Below are 19,699 nucleotides of genomic sequence, written 5' to 3'. Positions count from 1 at the left end.
GCCTTCCCATGACCTCCTCTGTGCCATGCTATGGGATGACAGTATGGATATAGTGTGTGCTGTATATAGAGCCTTCCCATGACCTCCTCTGTGTCATGCTGTGGGATGACAGTATGGATATAGTGTGTGCAGTATATAGAGCCTTCCCATGACCTCCTCTGTGCCATGCTATGGGATGACAGTATGGATATAGTGTGTGCTGTATATAGAGCCTTCCCAAGACCACCTCTGTGTCATGCTATGGGATGACAGTATGGATATAGTGTGTGCAGTATATAGAGCCTTCCCATGACCTCCTCTGTGCCATGCTATGGGATGACAGTATGGATTTAGTGTGTGCTGTATATAGAGCCTTCCCAAGACCACCTCTGTGTCATGCTATGGGATGACAGTATGGATTTAGTGTGTGCTGTATATAGAGCCTTCCCAAGACCACCTCTGTGTCATGCTATGGGATGACAGTATGGATATAGTGTGTGCAGTATATAGAGCCTTCCCATGACCTCCTCTGTGTCATGCTATGGGATGACGGTATGGATATAGTGTGTGCTGTATATAGAGCCTTCCCATGACCTCCTCTGTGTCATGCTATGGGATGACAGTATGGATATAGTGTGTGCTGTATATAGAGCCTTCCCAAGACCACCTCTGTGTCATGCTATGGGATGACAGTATGGATATAGTGTGTGCTGTATATAGAGCCTTCCCAAGACCACCTCTGTGTCATGCTATGGGATGACAGTATGGATTTAGTGTGTGCTGTATATAGAGCCTTCCCAAGACCACCTCTGTGTCATGCTATGGGATGACAGTATGGATATAGTGTGTGCAGTATATAGAGCCTTCCCATGACCTCCTCTGTGTCATGCTATGGGATGACGGTATGGATATAGTGTGTGCTGTATATAGAGCCTTCCCATGACCTCCTCTGTGTCATGCTATGGGATGACAGTATGGATATAGTGTGTGCTGTATATAGAGCCTTCCCAAGACCACCTCTGTGTCATGCTATGGGATGACAGTATGGATATAGTGTGTGCTGTATATAGAGCCTTCCCAAGACCACCTTTTTGTCATGCTATGGGATGACAGTATGGATTTAGTGTGTTGTATATGACCTCCTGCTATTACACGAGGCCAGTACATGGTGGTGTCTGTCAGTGTATATGCTATGGAGGACAGTCGGTCTGCTGCTCCACCACATTGATCCGGACAGCTGCTGCCCAGCCCCGTATAGAAGGGGCCCGTGTGGTCACCAGGTAGCCATGCGCCTGCTGCCGCTGCACTGGAAGCTGTGACTTCTGGCCACCGCTTCTACAGCTGACTCGGCAGCGCTGTGGTGGCCTCCAGTAGGCCGTCAGTGTGGAGCTTTCATTCATTCTCTGCCGCATGCCTCCCTCTAATTGAGACTGGTTGCGCTTTTCCCTTGGATACGGCTAGGCCCCAGAGTGAGGGGAGGAGTCAGTACCTCAACCTAACATGCACGTCCAGGTTGTTTTTGATTGACTGGGCGTGTCTCCAATGGCAGTGCTCGGCCGCTGCACGGCGGGGCGGGGCCTAGCGCCCGTTAGGTTGCGCCGTGTGTATGTGTATGGGGAGGAGAAAGCTGTGTATGCAGCTGCAGCATGTGTGTAACCGGGAGACGACATGTGTACGGCTGCGAGCCGTGTGAGCGCACGAGTCGGGCCGCAGGTAGGCGCTGAGGGGGCGGACACCGGGCGGCCAGCGGCGCGTACACTGCACCTGGGGGATACGTGCCGGGCACAGTCCTTGTCCCGCACATACTTTCTACTTTACTTGTCTGCCTGCTTTCAGTATCTCTGATTGCTGACAGTGATGGGACTTCTCATTACCATGGCCGGGGACCGGTAATGTATCAGCCCGGAGGCTCTGTGTACAGGAGTATATAGATCTACACTACTCACCAAGAAATAATACACATGTAAGCATCAGAAAGCCATTACTATGCGGGTCTTGGGTTATGGCTGATGTACAGGGGATGTAAATGATTGCACATTCAGGCTGTTTATACACAATCCATAATATAATAATAGTGCAGCAGTCTGCGTAATAACAGGGCTCATCCCAAAAAAGTAACCCTCTCTCCCATGAGTTTTCTGTCACTGTGATCCCTGCCATGTGAGAGCATAGGTGTCCCATTTGTTATTGGTGCCAGCGCCACAGCCCGGGTTATAATGTAGACCACAGATGTCCACTTTTGGTGATACAGGGTCCATAGCAGTCTTCCTATGTGGTTCTGGCATATTTATTATTCTGGATACTTTCCTCCTTCTTTTAGCCGCACTTGTGGGTGTTTGTTCCGGAGCATTCACTGGATACTAGTACTGTATTGAGTTAACGGGGGCATTGATGTGATGCTGAGAGCTCACATGGAACATATTTGGGAAATATAATTATGTGACAATTGCAATATTATTCCTAGTGTGGTTATTAATTTCTCATTTCCTCTTCTTTCTTAGACTCCATAGACCACCATCCTGGCTACTTTTACTTTGCATCATCCTGTGACTGAAGTCAAGTCTTACCCGCTCTGTATTCTTGGGGAAGGCTACTTGCCTTCCCCTCAAAACTAACCCTGAAAAAACTCAAAGATGGCGGACCCTATTATGGACCTTTTTGATGACCCCAACTTATTTGGCTTGGATTCGTTAACCAGTGATTCATTTGCCCGTGATGGACCTGACACCATGGACGAAGCCCTTGGCTTGGGCAATGTTCTGGAGCCTCTAGAACAGCTCACTAGAAGTGAACAACCAATTCTTGATGGTAGTGAGCACCAACCAGAACCACAGATCATGCAGGACATTCCTGTCCCTGTTGCCCCAGTAGAGTCAGTGCTTCCGTCCCAACCAGCTACTATTCTCGAACCAATAAACCAAGGCAATCCTTTTATGGGAACTTCCACGAGTGGACCAGGAGCTCCTAAAATCATGATTCTGAAAGCCCCACCTGGAATGACCGTAGGTGGTTCTCCTGTCACTCAAATCCAAGCACTGGCTCCTGGGCAGGTAGCTAATGGAGGCAAGGTGACATTTGCTAAAGTACTCACAGGGACTCCTCTGAGACCTGGGGTCTCGATTGTATCTGGGAATACAGTATTGGCCAAAGTTCCAAATCCAGCTATCGGAGGACAACCGGGAGTGAGACCTGTTCGGCAGTTATTACTTCAGCCAATGCGTGCTTCGGCACCAGCTGGCACTGACGCCAACCCTGGCATTAAACCTGCAGTTACCCTGGCCTCTGCACCTCAGCAGGTAGAGTGATCATCTTAATGTTGTTTCTTTTTATATTTTGGATATTGTATTCTTTGCTCGCTCAGTAAAAGTGAGGCAGATTTTATAACCCAGTCTAGTATTTGGACATTGCATACAGAAACCAGACACTATTCTGATGCACTTGTGAATAGTGTGACCAGGGGTTCTCAACCAGGATTCCCAGAATATTGCTGCAGGCAAATTGTTTGCTCTTGCCCAAAGATGATTCCCAAAGCAGAAAATGTATCCTTGGCACAGAATAAGGATTACAGACTAGACCTGCCTCTGCCCCAAGCTTCTTTAATGGACACTTGTGAGGGCGATTTGAGACGCTAAACCGCCCACAGGTCCTTATGGGCCAATGGTTTAGTGTACCAAATCGCCCATTCGTTTTTCCATCTGTTGCTGGAAAAAAACTTGAATACTTACCATTGCTCTCGGTGCCTGCTCACTGATGCAGTGAAGCTGCTGTAGTACATCTCAGCTTCCATGCAGTGTGCGTGAATCACTGGACCAATTCTGGTGCACCCCACAACTGCACAAAGCGCATCATTGAGCCCATCTCTAGGTAAGTATAAAGGTTTTATGTTTTGGTTTCTTTATTGCACCCATGGTGAGACTTCAAACACGGTGATTTCGGACACTAAACCAACTACTTGTGGACCTCTAAATTTAGTGACCCAAATTGCCCAGACAGGTTTTCTTTAATGAAATTTTAAAACCAAAGTATTCCAATAAGACAGTACTGTACATGGTACAGATCTCCATCAAAAGAGATCCCCTCGTCACAACACAATGAGAACCAACTCTCCAATAGTACATCAACCCAATAAAAAACAATGAGCACATGCAGTTTAAAAGTAAAAACCACACACAGCTTTATTGAAGTTGTTAAAAAAAAAAAAAAAATCAAAAGGAACACAAATCCATTTATATGTTCTAAGTGAGGAACTCCAGATTGTTCTTACTGGGAATCAACACACATGATGTGTGTTTTTTTTTTTGTTTTGTTTTTTTTTAAATAAAAATTTCATCATAATTTAAATACCTAAGGTACAGTGCAAGTTCTAATTTTCATTCACGCACCATCAAAACGGCAGGCTTGAATATGCTCCAAATATTCTAACAGTATCATTGTACTCAAAAAAATATAAAATCTTACCCATGGTGTTGGTTACACCAGTCGGACACCTCAACGTGCGTTTCACTCCTCTCACGTCATCAGAGGGCCTTTTAAAGCATAGTTAAAATCGAACATGAAAAACCGGGACACTTACTCATAGATCCAATCACTGGAACTTTTAGAGTACAGTGGGAGGGGAAAAGTGCTCCTGTACAGTGTTACATCCTGTGAATCTGTAGCAGGGAGGGGCTGTGGTGTCTCCCCCAGAACCCTTGCCTATATATTTACATATATTAAATAGTTACCATTGGTTCTAGTGTTTTGCTTGAGTTGTGTTATTTACTTGACTAGACCTTTATGTATCCTTGGATCAATTATTTATTTATTTTTCGATTGTGCCTGTTCTGAGCATCACAAATTTAGTCTGTTACCCCAGCGGCTCCCTCTGGGTATGAAATGTTCTTTCTAGAATTCCCTCTATTTTGTGAAATCTCACCATATATGCATACAAACCCCTGTATAGTCATCTGAAAATGAGCATCACTCATCGCTTAAAATGCCCATACCTTGGGTTTTATAGTTGTTAGAACCATGGTTCTGGTATCAGATTAAAGAAGAGATCTCTTTCAAATTGCACAGGTTTGTAGTTCTGAGAGCTGGGCTGGTTAACACAAAGGCTTGCATTCCTAAATTTGTTTTTACCTGCCCATATCTCAGAACTACAAACCTGTGTGTTTTGAAAGCGAAAACCCCTTCAGGACTGGCATATGTCATATTTTTCCTGTTCTGTGTGTATATAGAGCTGTATTTTGGCCGTAAATACAGGATGTTTTATGCCCATTTAAGCACATATGCTACCATATCCATATAAGCAATGCACCTGGTATTGGTGTCCCTGTGGATACTTCATGTATATACGGCAGTATAGGCTGCACAACTGTATGCTGCACGTTTTGATACCGTATTTTATAAATTCGCATAGGCTTTTATGGGGCATTTAAAAAATTTTTACTTTTTTTTTTTTTTTTTATATGCCTTGCTCATGGTACGGAATGTTGCACAATACGGCCATTAGCTTGGTCCATTGTAATAAATGGGGCTCTATATTACAAGTATATACGCCCATTTTCATACATACATACATACATACATACATACATACATGTGCTTGAGACTTTAGGCTTCATTGAGACAGACTTGTGCTTGCCCCAGCACACTTCAGTGCGCTGCAGAGAAGGGATGAGCACCCACGGCACACTCGCGTGTGTGTCTATAGTGCATCATGACTCTGGTTCTTGTGTTTCACGTCCTCTTTTCGAGAGCTAAACTGAATTGTAGCTCTTCAACATTTTAGATGGCACAGACTGTTCCCACTTGGTGAACATGGTTGGATAACTTGATGTCTTTGATGTCTGCAGCATTTTGGGGCTTGAGATATTGCCTTCCAGTGCTGTGTGTAGTTGTTTCTGCAATGGATAACGGAGGCACATTTACCATACACACACAATATGGCAGCAACATCATAAGAAAAAATAAAAAGCTATCCATGTTAGTCAGTCTTAATGACGTCTTTATAATCGATCTGCTGCAGGCACTAGTCTTTAGTGGATTTGTATGAAGGCTTCCTAAATGCCAAGGCATGGGGAATTTAAAGGGATTTTGCATCCTTTTGAAATTGATAATTTGTCCTTGACATACCCAGAACCACAAAGGTGATTTTAGGAGCTGCCAGTGAACAGCCAGGTATGTTGCACCCCACTGATGTGATATTGATGGTCCCTCCTAAAGATAGGTTGTCGGTTTCTTAGACTGGGCTATTAGTAGAACTGGTTGGCCTCTGCAGCATGACTTCACATTTCTCTGATTTGGTCTATGTGCTCGGTTCCTGTTTTGTTTTTTTGTTTTTTCTTTATTACTTTATTTTCTTACTAACTTATTGTTAACATTTCTATTCATTCAGGGGGATCCTAAACGCATCACATTTGTTGTTCAGCAAACGGCTCAAGCTGCCTCCGGAGCACCACAGGGCCAACGGCATGTGGTACTCGGTGGTCTCCCGGGAAAACTTGTTCTTCAAGGAAACCAGTTGGCTGCTCTCACCCAGGCCAAAAATACTCAAGGACAACCTGCCAAAGTGGTGACTATCCAGCTGCAGGTGCAGCAGCCGGGGGCCACAGGACAAACGCCACAGAAATTTCAGATAGTACAGCAGACACCAGGCGGCCTGACTCTGGCACCTGGAGGCCAGCAGACACATGTTATAAGTCAGCAGGGGGCTCAGAGGCTTTCAGTGCCCCTCAAGGTTCTCTTACAGCCACAGGTGAGCAAGGAAGCGGCTCTTATTGAGTTCAAAATAAAGGGATTATTTCTGTTCAATTATTTTTTTTATTTTTTAATCATTCCATGTTTAAAACAGCCTAAAATAAGGGGACAGAATACAGGAGATGCAAGATAGGGATGTTCCCACTATACATCCTAATGTTTTGGTTTTCAGTGTCCAGATGAGTCCTGTAGTTTCTTTAATTCTTACCTAGCACAGACCTATACAATGTACGTTATGTTTTTCAGCTCAGTCCCTACCATTTAAGTGGGACTGAGCTGCAAACAAGCCTTGTGACCATGGAGATGGCAACTTGGACCCCCGCTCTTATTGATATTGATCACCTATGGTGAGGATTCCATATCTCAGAAATCCATATGTCTAATATCTGGATATCATAATGTGGTATCGTTCACATTTAGGATGCCTGTCACCAACACACATGTTTCTTCCAGGCTGGCTCCTCTCAAGGTGGTCAACAAAGTTTGTCTGTGGTGAAGGTTTTGAATGCGAATGAAGTGGCAAATCTTACAGCGAGCCCAACAATAATGAAAGTTGGAGGTAAGTTGTTCAAGACCGAATATTTTACCTATTCTCTGCCCACTCCAGAAATGTCATTTGCATATAATTATATTTGTAGAGTTTGCTGGTAACATCCAATACACTATATATTGTAAGTGCTGTTTTTATAAATTTTTATAATTTTTCTTGCTGATGTTGCGTTTTATTAACCTCTTAACGACACGTGACGTAATGGTACGTCGCTCGTGGAATGCGGGTGAATGGAGTGAGCTCACAGACTGAGCTCTCTCCATAGCCGGTAAGTGTTTACTGCTTATTGCGGATCGCGGGTGTAAACTCGTCTAACGCTGTCGGGGGCTTCGTCGCTCCCCGAGACATAATTGAGGCTGCCTATACTTTACAATGTGCAACACAGTATGGAGTACTAAATACTGTCACTATGAAGAGCAATTCACTATGCAGAAAACAAGCCCTCACATAGCTCCTTACATGTAAAAATAAAAAAGTTACAGATTTTTGAAGGTGGGGAGGGAAAAATGGAAATGCAAAAACAAAAAGGGCCAGATCGTTAAAGGGAACCTACCACCACAAATCTTCCTATAAAGGTGGTAGGTGCATGTATGGGACTTGAGGATAGCCCTTTTTAAAGCTAATCCTGACGTCCCTGCTATCTTTTTAAAACGTTAATATCCTAATATGTAAATTTTATTAAGTGGCTACTGGGTCCCCAGTAGCCTCTTTTCTCCTCCTACCCTGACATCTTCGGCGCGCAGCAACGAATGGCGCACAGAGCAGCCTGCCCGTGGCTGCGTGGCCACTGCTCCGAAGCTGCCATTTTACTCAAAATTCTATCCACTTCTCACTAACGCAATTGTCTAATGCACCTGTATCTCCTTCTAAGTTACCCAGCATGGCCTGGTACAAAGCATCTTGTACACCAGCATGGCCTGGTACCCACAGAAGCTTATTTACATAATGATAGAAACAGCATTTTCCCATTAACCCCTTGGAACTCTGCGCCCTACAATTATGGCGCAGTCTCCTGTGGTGACATGTACCGTACTAGTAGTGACATGGTGATATCGCAATGGGATCGATGGAAAGAGGGGCTGAGCATTACTGTTACACCAAAATCACTATTAGCTGTTTGATTCCTATCTGATCCCTCCTGTGTCCTGTATATTGTCCTAATATCTGTGCTAATTTCTCTGTGTGCCGGCTGTGTGGCTTTTCCATGTAGTATGGTACAGATTATCTTGTTTTTCTGTGTACAATGTCTCAGAAGACATACACCGTGTTAGAGACATACGACATGCAGGCCTCTGACACAGAGTCGGCTAGTGGGAATGATACTTCTCCTCTTCCTCACCTTCCAGTGACCTGCAAGAACCCCCGAGAGGGCGCCGTAGGGTTTATACTGGAGGAGTGGCTGGGACTTCCCCTGACCCCACATTGGTAGCTTCAGATAATTATACCCCCTTAGGTTCCAGACTTTTTGGGCCAACTTGGAAATAAATTTGACACGGCAGGGCTCAGAGCTGTGGACTTTTAAGTATGTGTGTGTGTGTGTGTATATATATATATATATATATATTTTTTTTTTTTTTTTTTATGAGGAGCTATGACCCGGAAAAAAACGCAGAATATTTTTTGGGCTGTTTGTCCCCAGTGGCAGGAGTTGAGCTGATTTCATTTGTCCCTTCATTGGCACATTTGAGAAAACAATGCAATTTTTACTCTGCACCATTCAATTTGTATTACGTTTGAGCCAGCATCTTAGGGGTTACAATGTTCATACAACCCTAGATACATTCTTTGAGGGGTGCTCTTTCCAAAATGGGGTCACTTCTTGGGAGCTTTCATTGTACTGGCACCTCAGGGGCACACCAATTTAGTAAAAATGGAGCTCCAAAACCTACATTTCGCTCCTTTTATCCTGAGTCCTGGCGTTTGCTTATCCTGTAGGGCAGGGGTAGGGAACCTATGGCTCGGGAGCCAGATGTGGCTCTTTTGTTGGCTGCATCTGGCTCTCAGACAGATCTTTAATAAATAGTGATGGCTGCTGTGTCTCTTAGACTGATCACTGGACACAGGCAGAGATGTTACCACTGCCTACGTCCTTTGTACCACCCAGGTGCCATCGCCGCCATCATCTAAGCCTGGGTCAAAGAGAAGAGTGTGGGAGAGATATGAGCTGGCTGCAGGGAGCGCTGGTAAATGAATATTCTTTTTTTTTTTTTTTGCTGTGACTTCCTATCTACTAGGGGCGTGTGCTGTGGCTACCTATCTACTGGGAGCATATAATGTGGCTACCTATCAACTTGGGGGCATGTGCTGTGGCTACCTATCTACTGGGAGTATGTTCTGTGGCTACCTATCTACTGGGAGTATGTTCTGTGGCTACCTATCTACTGGGAGTATGTTCTGTGGCTACCTATCTACTGGGAGTATGTTCTGTGGCTACCTATCTACTGGGAGTATGTTCTGTGGCTACCTATCTACTGGGAGTATGTTCTGTGGCTACCTATCTACTGGGAGTATGTTCTGTGGCTACCTATCTACTGGGAGTATGTTCTGTGGCTACCTATCTACTGGGAGTATGTTCTGTGGCTACCTATCTACTGGGAGTATGTTCTGTGGCTACCTATCTACTGGGAGTATGTTCTGTGGCTACCTATCTACTGGGAGTATGTTCTGTGGCTACCTATCTACTGGGAGTATGTTCTGTGGCTACCTATCTACTGGGAGTATGTTCTGTGGCTACCTATCTACTGGGAGTATGTTCTGTGGCTACCTATCTACTGGGAGTATGTTCTGTGGCTACCTATCTACTGGGAGTATGTTCTGTGGCTACCTATCTACTGGGAGTATGTTCTGTGGCTACCTATCTACTGGGGGACATGTGCTATGACTACCTATCTGGTAGCCACTGGTCTTTATAGGAACCCAGGAAGTGGGCAGCACCAATAAGCAGCGCACTGGCCCTTTAAATCCACAAGTGCTGGTGTGCGCGTGCTGGCCAGCTGGGAAGGGAGCCGGAAAGTGGTGGGTTGAGTGAGCTCGGAAAGGGGCAGGGGTGTGCCTGCGATCCGAGACCTAGATCACAGGGGCATCCGGGACACTCGCACTACCTATCTACTGGGGGTCATGTGAATATGGTACGGCTCTTACGAAATAACATTTTAAAATATGTGGCGTTCATGGCTCTCTCAGCCAAAAAGGTTCCTGACCCCTGCTGTAGGGTGTAGTTTCCAAAATGGTGTCACTTCTCGGTGACGTACTGATTTGAAATATATAAAAATGACAAATGGCACAAGGTTTCTAAAAAAAAAAAAAAAAATTGTGGTATGACTAAGAAGTTCTAAAAATATTCTAAAAAGTACAACATTTATAACTTTGAAAATTTGTAATTTTTTTTTTTCAAATTTTTCCTAATTTTACAAAATTTTTACTTCCCAAAAAAGTAACAGATCAGCGAAATTTATACTAACATTAACATACCGCTGTGATTTTGAGATATGTTTTCCCATGAGACATTGAAATTAAAGTGTTGAAAAGTTATTACCACAGGATGAGACCCTGACTGCGCCTTAACAAACAGGCTAAGTCCTGAAGGGGTTAATAATTGATGATTGAAAGACAAGAAAATTATGTCTGGAAACGTTTATAAAAGGTTGTACACAATTATAACATTTTATATAGCACTATAGTTAAGCACTTTATGTTTGATAGACCTGAACACAAGCCCTGTCTTGTAACCACCTATACTGAATGTTTTTGTTAACCCCTTAACCTTTTTTTTTTGTTTTGTTTTTTTTGTTTTTTCCTTTCTATTTTTCACTCCCCACCTTCAAAAATCTACAACTTTTTTTTAAAATTATTTTTACACATAAAGAGCTGTGTGATGGCTTATTTTCTGCGTAACAAATTGCACTTCATAGTGATGGTATTTAATTTTCCATGCCGTGTACTGGGAAGCGCGAAAAAAAAATTCCAAATGCAGTGTAAATGGTGAAAATAATGCATTCGTGCAATTTTCTTGTGGGCTTGGATTTTACAGCTTTCACTGTGCGCCCGAAATGACATGTCTACTTTATTCTTTGGGTCGGTGCGATTACAGGGAGACCAAATTTTTATAGGTTTTATAATGTTTTCATACATTTACAAAAATTAAAACATCCTGTACAAAAAAAAACTTATTTTTTTTTTATTTTTGGCATCTTCTGGCGCTAATAACTTTTTCATACTTTGTTTACAGAGCTGTGGGTGGTGTCATTTTTTTTTTACGACTTTTTGATGACATTTTCATCGTCATATTTAGGACTGTATGATCACTTTTTATTGAATTTTTTTTTTTTTTTTTTTTGTTCAAAATGGCAAAAAGTGCCATTTTTGACTTTGGGTACTATTTTCCATTATGGGGTTAAACGCAGTGAAAAACCGTTATTACATTTTGATCTGGCATTTTCGGAATCACTGATAATATTTATATCAGTTGTAGGGAAATTTTTAGGTTTTTATTTTACTATATATTTTTTTTTTTTTTTTTTTTTTTTTTAGACTCCCTAGGGTACTTTAACCCTAGGTTGTCTGATCGCTCCTACCATATACTGCCATACTACAGTATAGCATTATATACGGATTTTCCTCCTCACTCATTACAATGTGCTGATAGCACATTGAAATGATGGGGTTAACACGAGTCAGCCTCGGGTCTTCCGAAGATGACGTGACGGGGAGCATCGACCCTCGGTAAGATGGTGGCGCTCATGCGCCGCCATCTTTTTGAAGCTGCCGTTGGCCTTGCCGGTGGAAAAACACCGGTAAGTCTTTACTGCAATATGCAGCATATATAGTGTGTGCATGTATGGATAGATGGACCTCTATATCTTTCAAATACCGGATAAACAAGTTCTAGGAATCCTGTTACTTTGAATATAATGCTCTATATGCAAGCAACAGGAAATGTTGACTGATTATTGCATAGATTGATTGATGGTGAAAGATGATATATAGCAGGGGGGTTAATTGTGCCATTTTTAACCAAATGTCTTCACTTTATTAGCTTATGGCTAATAATACTTAATACTGAGCAAATTTTGTATTTAGTACCTGGTGAATCGCGTAAACTGGATAATCAGAAGAAACAGGAAAAAGCAAACCGTATTGTGGCTGAAGCCATTGCCAGAGCCCGTGCTAGAGGAGAGCAAAATATTCCCCGTGTCTTAAATGAGGATGAACTTCCAAGTGTCAATACTGATGACGATGATGGAAGTCGGAAAAAGAGGAAGAAAAAGAAGGGTGACCTAGGAGATGGGAGCTCTATTGACAAGTCCAAGAAGTCCTCTAAATCCTGTAGTAGTTCACGTTCCAAGAGCAAGTCAAAGCCCAGGTGAGTGACCATGCACAAGATGCCTAACTCTGGTAGAATACTTGCTAGTGAAAGTCTTGTAAATGCTTTCAGTGTGAAGCCTTTTTGACAGTACAGTATGAATCTCCTTTTTGTTTCTAGTACCATCACCCCCATTGTGAGTAAGAAAAGAAAGCGTAACCCATCGTCTGACAACTCTGATGCTGAAGTTGTGCCATCCCAAGCTTCTCCAGCTGAAGATGAGGATAGTGTTCAGGTACTGTGCTCCCAGTCCTTCCAGTGTTCCTCCCAGGAAAAAAAAGCTAAATTTAATTCTTGGTATTTAAACGAATCGTGCAGATACATATTTTGCACTTCTAGGCTCTTATAGCATCTGCAAGGTCGCCATGAAATGCCTAGAGTTTTGGGCTGGCTTCACATAGACAGATAAAGTACTGACCTTCTTATTCAAAGTTTTCTGTATTTTCATGACTATAAAAATTTAATTACATACATAACAAAAAAGTGTGTAACTGAATAAAAGACATATTTTCAAGGCTTTTCAAAGTAGCCACCTTTTTGCTTTGATTACCGCTTTGCACACTCTTGGTATTCTCTTGATGGCATTCAAGAGGTAGTTGCCAGAAATGGACTTCCAACAGTGTTGCAGGAGTTTCCAGAGATGCTTAGCACTTGTTGGCCCTATTGTCTTTACTCTACAATCCAGCACAACCCAAACCATTTCGATTGGGTTCAGGTCTGGTGACTGTGGAGGCCAGGTCATCTGGCGTAGCACCCCATCACTCTCCTTTTTGGTCAAATAGCCCTTACACAACCTGGAAGTGTTAGGGGTCATTGTCCTGTTGAAAAATAAATGATGGTCCAACTAAATGCAAACCAGATGGGATAGCCTGTTGTTGTAAGATGCTGCGCACTGGTGCACTCAGTTTAGGTATGACCGGAGCGTGTAGGGTGTGTCACTATTGATAAATATGGGCCATTATTTTATCCTTTTCAGTGCTTCTAATTTGGCCAGTATGAAAATGTTTTTGTTTTTTTTTTATTATCTAAATAAATATATATAGATTTAATACATTTTACATTGATAAATATTGAATTTTAAAAGGAAAAAAAAAACAAAACCGCAACATTTGTATAAACCCCTGCACGACTGCCATGCAGCTATATATGTGCACATGCTCTGTGCAGAAAGGACGTTGATAAACTTCATGACCATGGCCAACTTCAAACGCCTATATTTCCTGAACATTAGCAACTAAATTCTGGTGTCTTATTAAACAGCAAAATCTCCCCTTTTAATATGATATGAGGATTGTATATGAATGCTTCACAAAACCAGAAATATCCACTCTTATAATTGTACAAAAAAAAGTTAAATTTTTATGTACAGTTTTCTATTTCTAAATGTAAATTTAAGGCTGGCACGGCGGGCACACGGCAGAGCGCGGGGAGAGGAGGAGGGGGAGAGCGCTGCTCACCCCTGCCCCTCTCCATATTTTTTCACGGGGCAAGGAGCAGTACGGTGCCGCACATGTGCGGCACCGTACCGCTCCCGTAGGGCGCCGCACGCCCATTGCCGTCTATGGGGAACATATATCGGCCGTATATACGTCCCCCTTGCGGTAGTGTGAATGCAGCCTAAGAGTGGATATCTCTGGCCCTGTGATGCGACCATAAACAATATGTATATCTTATTAAACGGGAGACTCTCCTGTTTAATATGACACTCGAATTATTATACTGTATTTCTAGGTTCCAGCCTTCTAGAGATATTGGCGTTTAAAGTGTGCCCCCTCCAGCCTGTCAGCTGAAAGCAGAATGTTGAAGGGGCTGCAGGAAACCCTTTCACCAGGAATACTGGTGTACATATTTATATCCTATTGTGGTAATTTATTAAAACTTATTATAACGTATTAAAAACTTTAATCGGTGGAAAAAAATGACATAAAAAGCTTATTTTCTCACATTTTTATAGAAGAGACGATCAAACCGCCAGGTGAAACGCAAAAAGTATACTGAGGATTTGGATATTAAGATTACTGATGATGAAGATGATGAGGAAGTTGATGTGACCGGACCTGTGAAAAGTGAGCCGATCTTTCTGCCTGAACCCATCCCAATACCTGAAAATGAAGCTGTCCCTTCCATGCAGTTCTTTGTTGTAAGTAGATTTGTACTCCATATATAAAAATTATTTGCTTGTAGACATTGGACTATGAGCAGGTTACTGGATTGAAGCCAAAATGTGTATATACAAAAATAAATGAGTGTTTTCTTCTAAGCTAAGACTTCTGTGATTTGGTTTCTGAGATATAGAATAGCATCTCTCTGTGGCTCAGCATTATACTTACTGCCACTAAATATTGCAATTAATTTATCCTTCAGGTTGCTTAGAAACTAGCGTTTATGATGGTAGATGATATTAGCGGTAGATGGCTAAAATGTCAGTTTTGTTCTTGGACTATACCAGTAATAAGTTTTTATTATAAGCTCCAGTCAACTCAAGGGTGCGACGAGGGTACATCAGACTCCTGTTCTCATGATCTGTCAGGGTCCCACTAGTGGATATATGCTACAATGGGACAACCCCTTTAATTACATAAAATTTCTATGCTTAAATATTTACACTTATCATTTTAGTCAATATAAAAATGGAGAGATAGGAAAATTAAAGGGGTTATCCCAATCCACAGAATAGGATCACTCACTGATTATGACAATGGGGCTCCCCAACCTATAAGAACTGAGATTCTTGTAGGTTCTATGGAGTCAGCAGCTGATACTGGACTCGTCAGCAATTGTGTTGCTTGTATAGAATATTCTCAAAGGTTACAAAACAACTATTAATGCTTTATACGTATGCATCCAGGAGAGTTTGACTTTTTTTTTATTTATTTATTTTATTTATAGGAAAACCCAAGTGAAGAAGATGCTGCAATTGTAGACAAAATACTGTCTATGAGAGTGGTGAAAAAAGAGGTGTGGAAATGTTATTTCTACATTTTAGTGCTTTTATTTAATCTTTTTTCTCTCTCTAATTCAGCTCCGATATTTTTTTCACTTTTCAGCTTTCTACAGGGGGTTATATTGATGCAGAAGAATTTTTCGTAAAGTATAAAAATTAGTGAGTATGAATGAAATTATATTTTACATGTGTACATAATTTTTTTTTTAATTTATGAAAGCCTCTTTCTGTACTTTGATGGTAATGAACATATTTTTTTTTTCTTTTTTCAGCTCTTATCTGCACTGTGAATGGGCAACGATTGAACAACTTGAGAGAGACAAACGCATCCACCAGAAGCTCAAACGTTTTAAAACTAAGATGGCTCAGATGCGGCATTTCATGCCAGAGGACGAGGAGCCGTTTAATCCAGACTATGTGGAGGTTGATCGAATTCTAGATGAATCCCATAGTATTGATAAAGACAATGGGGAGGTATGTTAAGCCTATTCTATCTTAATATATATGTAAAAACGCTTCGGTATTTTAAGTAAGTGTGAACACTAGTCTAATATACCAAGACTCTCACGTTTGGGATTTGTACAGACTTCAAAGGATATGACTTAGACCGTATATACTAGCAATTATTCTTTATATATTATACTTAAAGCATAGACATATAGCATTAGTACATCACCATTTTCCATTGTAGCGAAAAATCCACGCTCAAAATTTCATGGCTCTACTGATTCACTGAACGGCTGGGGTGTCCTGTGACAGGACACCCCTTAGCCTGTATGACTTTCTTAACCTGTTTAAGGGTACATTCACACGGCGTTATGCCCGTCTGGTGGAGAGGAGGAGGAGAAGGTGACCCCTCCATAGAAAACAGTGGCATTTGTCCGCAGACACAGGGAAAGATAAAGCGTTCTCTATCTTTTCCCTGTGTACGGTGCGCCCGCGTATACATCTTCAGACTGCCGTCTGAATGAGGCCTAAGCTAAGGTTGGCAGAGGCTTTGTGCATGCAGATCCCCCCCTCCCCCCCCCCCCCCTCCCCTTGTATATTTCTACACCGAAGGCCTTAGGTGTAGATGTATGTATGTATGTATGTATGTATGTGTGTGTGTGTGTGTATATATATATGTGTGTTATTCAATTTTTTTGGCCGTATGTGAATGTATTCGAGTTTGTGAAAGAGGCTTAAATGTAAATAATGGTGACCTAAAGCTGCATGTCTCTTTTTGCAGCCCGTTGTGTATTATCTGGTCAAGTGGTGCTCACTGCCTTATGAAGACAGCACTTGGGAACTTAAAGAAGATGTAGATGATGGGAAGGTTGATGAATTTAAACGTATAGAATCCCGTCAGGCAAATCTAAAGCGTATGGTGAGTAGCAACATTGTTGTTCATCTTTGAATTATACCAGTTAGGGAAATGATAGGAAACAAAATGTCTATGACGAATGAAAGAGATTTATACACCCTCTGTTTTTAGTTTCTGTTATGCTCTCCTTTTAAGAGCACAGGTGTGAACTGGGATTAAGAGTACATTATTTCTTTTCTAGTTTTAAAACATTTTAGTGTGTGTATTTTATTTTAAAACTTTTTTTTTTGTAAAGGAATACTTTCCTCTACTCCACCACAAAACTTCTTGTAGCACAATATCCCTGTGTACGTTCCTCTCCTTCCTAATGGACATACGGACCAGTGAAGACAGATCTGAGCAGCTTAGCCGACAGAGGACATATAACAATTTGATTAATTTGATAAAATGTATGAAAAATTGTTGTATATTCAACATAGCTTTTCATTTGCAACAATTCTTTGAAACTTTCAAAATATCTGTATATAATATGTTGACTGCTTTAAAAGCTGTCAGGGCAAATCCTTTGACGTGACCCACTTTCTGTCCTAGTTTACACTTATTTCAGTGTAGCTAGATGTGTAAGTAGATTTTTCTGAAGCTGTCTGCACCGCTGGGTAACCTGCATCTGCTGGTAGGATGTTATAGAGAAAGAAACTGAGCAGATGCTATATATTGTTTTTCTGCTATGGGATGAGCCTTTCCCAAGTTTGAAAATGTATATAAATTTTGGGATTTATTCAATTTATGTCTGTATTCTTTCTTTTCGGAAAAGTCAAGGAGGTGGTCCTTTGTGTGTGTCTGTGTTTGTCTAGCTAACTGGAAAGTCTGTCAAATAGTTAAAAGTTAATGAATGTCCAGTTATATGGAATCTTTTCCCAGAAAACCTTATATTCTGCCAGTTGTAACATGCTGGCAGGCTCCTTTTTAAGGGGATAGTTAAAAAATAATATTCATACAAAAGTTTGCATTTGCTTTCCCTATATTCTGCGACCTGTTGATATGCACTCAAGGAAGCAATTATTATTATTTTTTTTTTCCTCCATCAAAACTCTGCTGCTATTCTTTGACTGTACAATGTTATTTTCATTGATTTGACAAGAATTGTTCTCCTCCAGGCCAGGCCTGCTGCCACTACATGGAATAAATTAGAACTGTCTCGGGAATACAGGAATGGAAACCAGCTTAGAGAATACCAGTTAGAGGGGGTGAATTGGCTGCTCTTCAATTGGTACAACAGGTGCGATTCATGGCATTCACTCGGTCAATATTGTAAATGTTTGATTTTCTTTCATTGCTAACTTTTATTTAAGGCCTCTGTAACCTCATGTTTCATCCTCTCTGCAGGCAAAACTGTATTCTGGCTGATGAAATGGGCCTGGGAAAGACAATCCAGTCCATTACATTTCTTCAGGAGGTGTACAATGTAGGCATTCGGGGACCTTTTCTAGTCATTGCTCCACTGTCCACCATTACTAACTGGGAGAGGGAGTTTGCAAGTTGGACCCAGATGAACACCATTGTATACCATGGCAGCCTGGCTAGCCGACAGATGATTCAGCAGTATGAAATGTACTGCAAAGACTCCAAGGTCAGTTCCTTTCTCTGGTAATTGGCTTGAATAATCTAGTTACATATCTAACCAGTCCAAAGAGATGAACGTTGCTGATATGTCAAGAAAAACCTGAATAGGTGGCAACACTAAGATAATCCTCACAGCCTTCACTTCTCTAAAATGTTACTGTGTGATTTCTTCCTTCATCAGTTACTCTAGATACTTGTTTTTTTTAGGCCATAATCATTGTGTCATCCATGTTATTTTTCTTCCATTATATAAAATAAACCTCCTATTTTTTTAAAAGTAGAAAAAAAAATACATGATTGTATTATGAGGTGCTTGAGCATCACTCTTGTATCTTTTAATCTTTTATTTTGAACTTCTGCTCGTTGAACACATTCAACAGGGTCGTCTTATCCCTGGAGCTTACAAGTTTGATGCTCTGATCACAACATTTGAAATGGTACTTTCTGACTGCCCTGAGCTGCGGGAAATAGAATGGCGCTGTGTTATTATTGATGAGGCTCATCGCCTGAAGAACAGAAACTGCAAACTGCTGGATAGCTTGAAGCATATGGACCTAGTGAGTATAAAGTTTTTTCACCCTTTCTGAGATAATATATATCTAATTTATTTATTTCTTTCATCTAAAAATTTTTTTATTATTATATATATATATATATATATATTTTTTTTTTTTTTTAGGAGCACAAAGTCCTATTGACTGGGACCCCGTTACAGAACACTGTGGAGGAGCTTTTCAGTCTGTTACATTTCCTTGAACCATCTCAGTTTGCCTCAGAGGCTGAGTTTTTGAAGGACTTTGGAGATCTGAAAACGGAGGAGCAGGTACTAAGAAGCAAGGCGTTTTATAACCTTTCTGAAATTATTTAAACATAAACAGGGTTTCGCAAATCCCACAAACGTAACTAAAATTTTAAATTAAAGGGGCAGTGTTTATGACATATTCACTGGTCATGGCAAAAATACCTGATAAATGTAGGCCCCACCTCTGGGACTTGCACTCAAATCTGCTAAACCCTGTGCTGAGTGGAGGATTGTTTGTCCCTCCTTGTCCATAAAACTATTCCCATATCATCCTCTTTACTGTGGTTAGTCCATGAAATCCAGACACATTGCAGTCTTTTATTGACCAATCACGTTTGGGTACTACTGGCCCTTTTTCCTCTCCACTTTCAAATGGGTAGTCCTAGGCTGAAACA

General features: G+C 41.5%; 1 protein-coding gene across 5 annotated transcripts in view; it reads left to right on the top strand.

Moving 5' to 3' along the window:
- Positions 1-19,699, top strand: part of CHD8 (chromodomain helicase DNA binding protein 8) — a 50,640-nt gene that overhangs the window by 10,524 nt on the left and 20,417 nt on the right. For 3 of the 5 annotated variants that reach the window (XM_072150027.1, XM_072149991.1, XM_072150010.1), the window contains exons 2-15: positions 2,481-3,275; positions 6,359-6,718; positions 7,174-7,279; positions 12,350-12,632; positions 12,753-12,867; positions 14,587-14,772; positions 15,522-15,590; positions 15,680-15,735; positions 15,849-16,050; positions 16,805-16,942; positions 18,037-18,158; positions 18,266-18,509; positions 18,883-19,059; positions 19,182-19,325. In XM_072150027.1, coding sequence (XP_072006128.1) covers positions 2,613-3,275; positions 6,359-6,718; positions 7,174-7,279; positions 12,350-12,632; positions 12,753-12,867; positions 14,587-14,772; positions 15,522-15,590; positions 15,680-15,735; positions 15,849-16,050; positions 16,805-16,942; positions 18,037-18,158; positions 18,266-18,509; positions 18,883-19,059; positions 19,182-19,325 — 2,865 coding nt within the window. In that variant the 5' untranslated portion in view covers positions 2,481-2,612. Of the gene's footprint in view, positions 1-1,550; positions 1,693-1,726; positions 1,943-2,480; positions 3,276-6,358; positions 6,719-7,173; positions 7,280-12,349; positions 12,633-12,752; positions 12,868-14,586; positions 14,773-15,521; positions 15,591-15,679; positions 15,736-15,848; positions 16,051-16,804; positions 16,943-18,036; positions 18,159-18,265; positions 18,510-18,882; positions 19,060-19,181; positions 19,326-19,699 lie in introns of those variants that run through there. The other 2 variants (XM_072150000.1, XM_072150018.1) reach the window with 2 other exon arrangements.

This window comes from Engystomops pustulosus, chromosome 1 (assembly GCF_040894005.1).
Source record: "Engystomops pustulosus chromosome 1, aEngPut4.maternal, whole genome shotgun sequence".
NCBI classification, from domain to species: Eukaryota; Metazoa; Chordata; class Amphibia; order Anura; family Leptodactylidae; genus Engystomops; species Engystomops pustulosus.
This window is presented reverse-complemented; position numbering and strand designations above follow the sequence as displayed.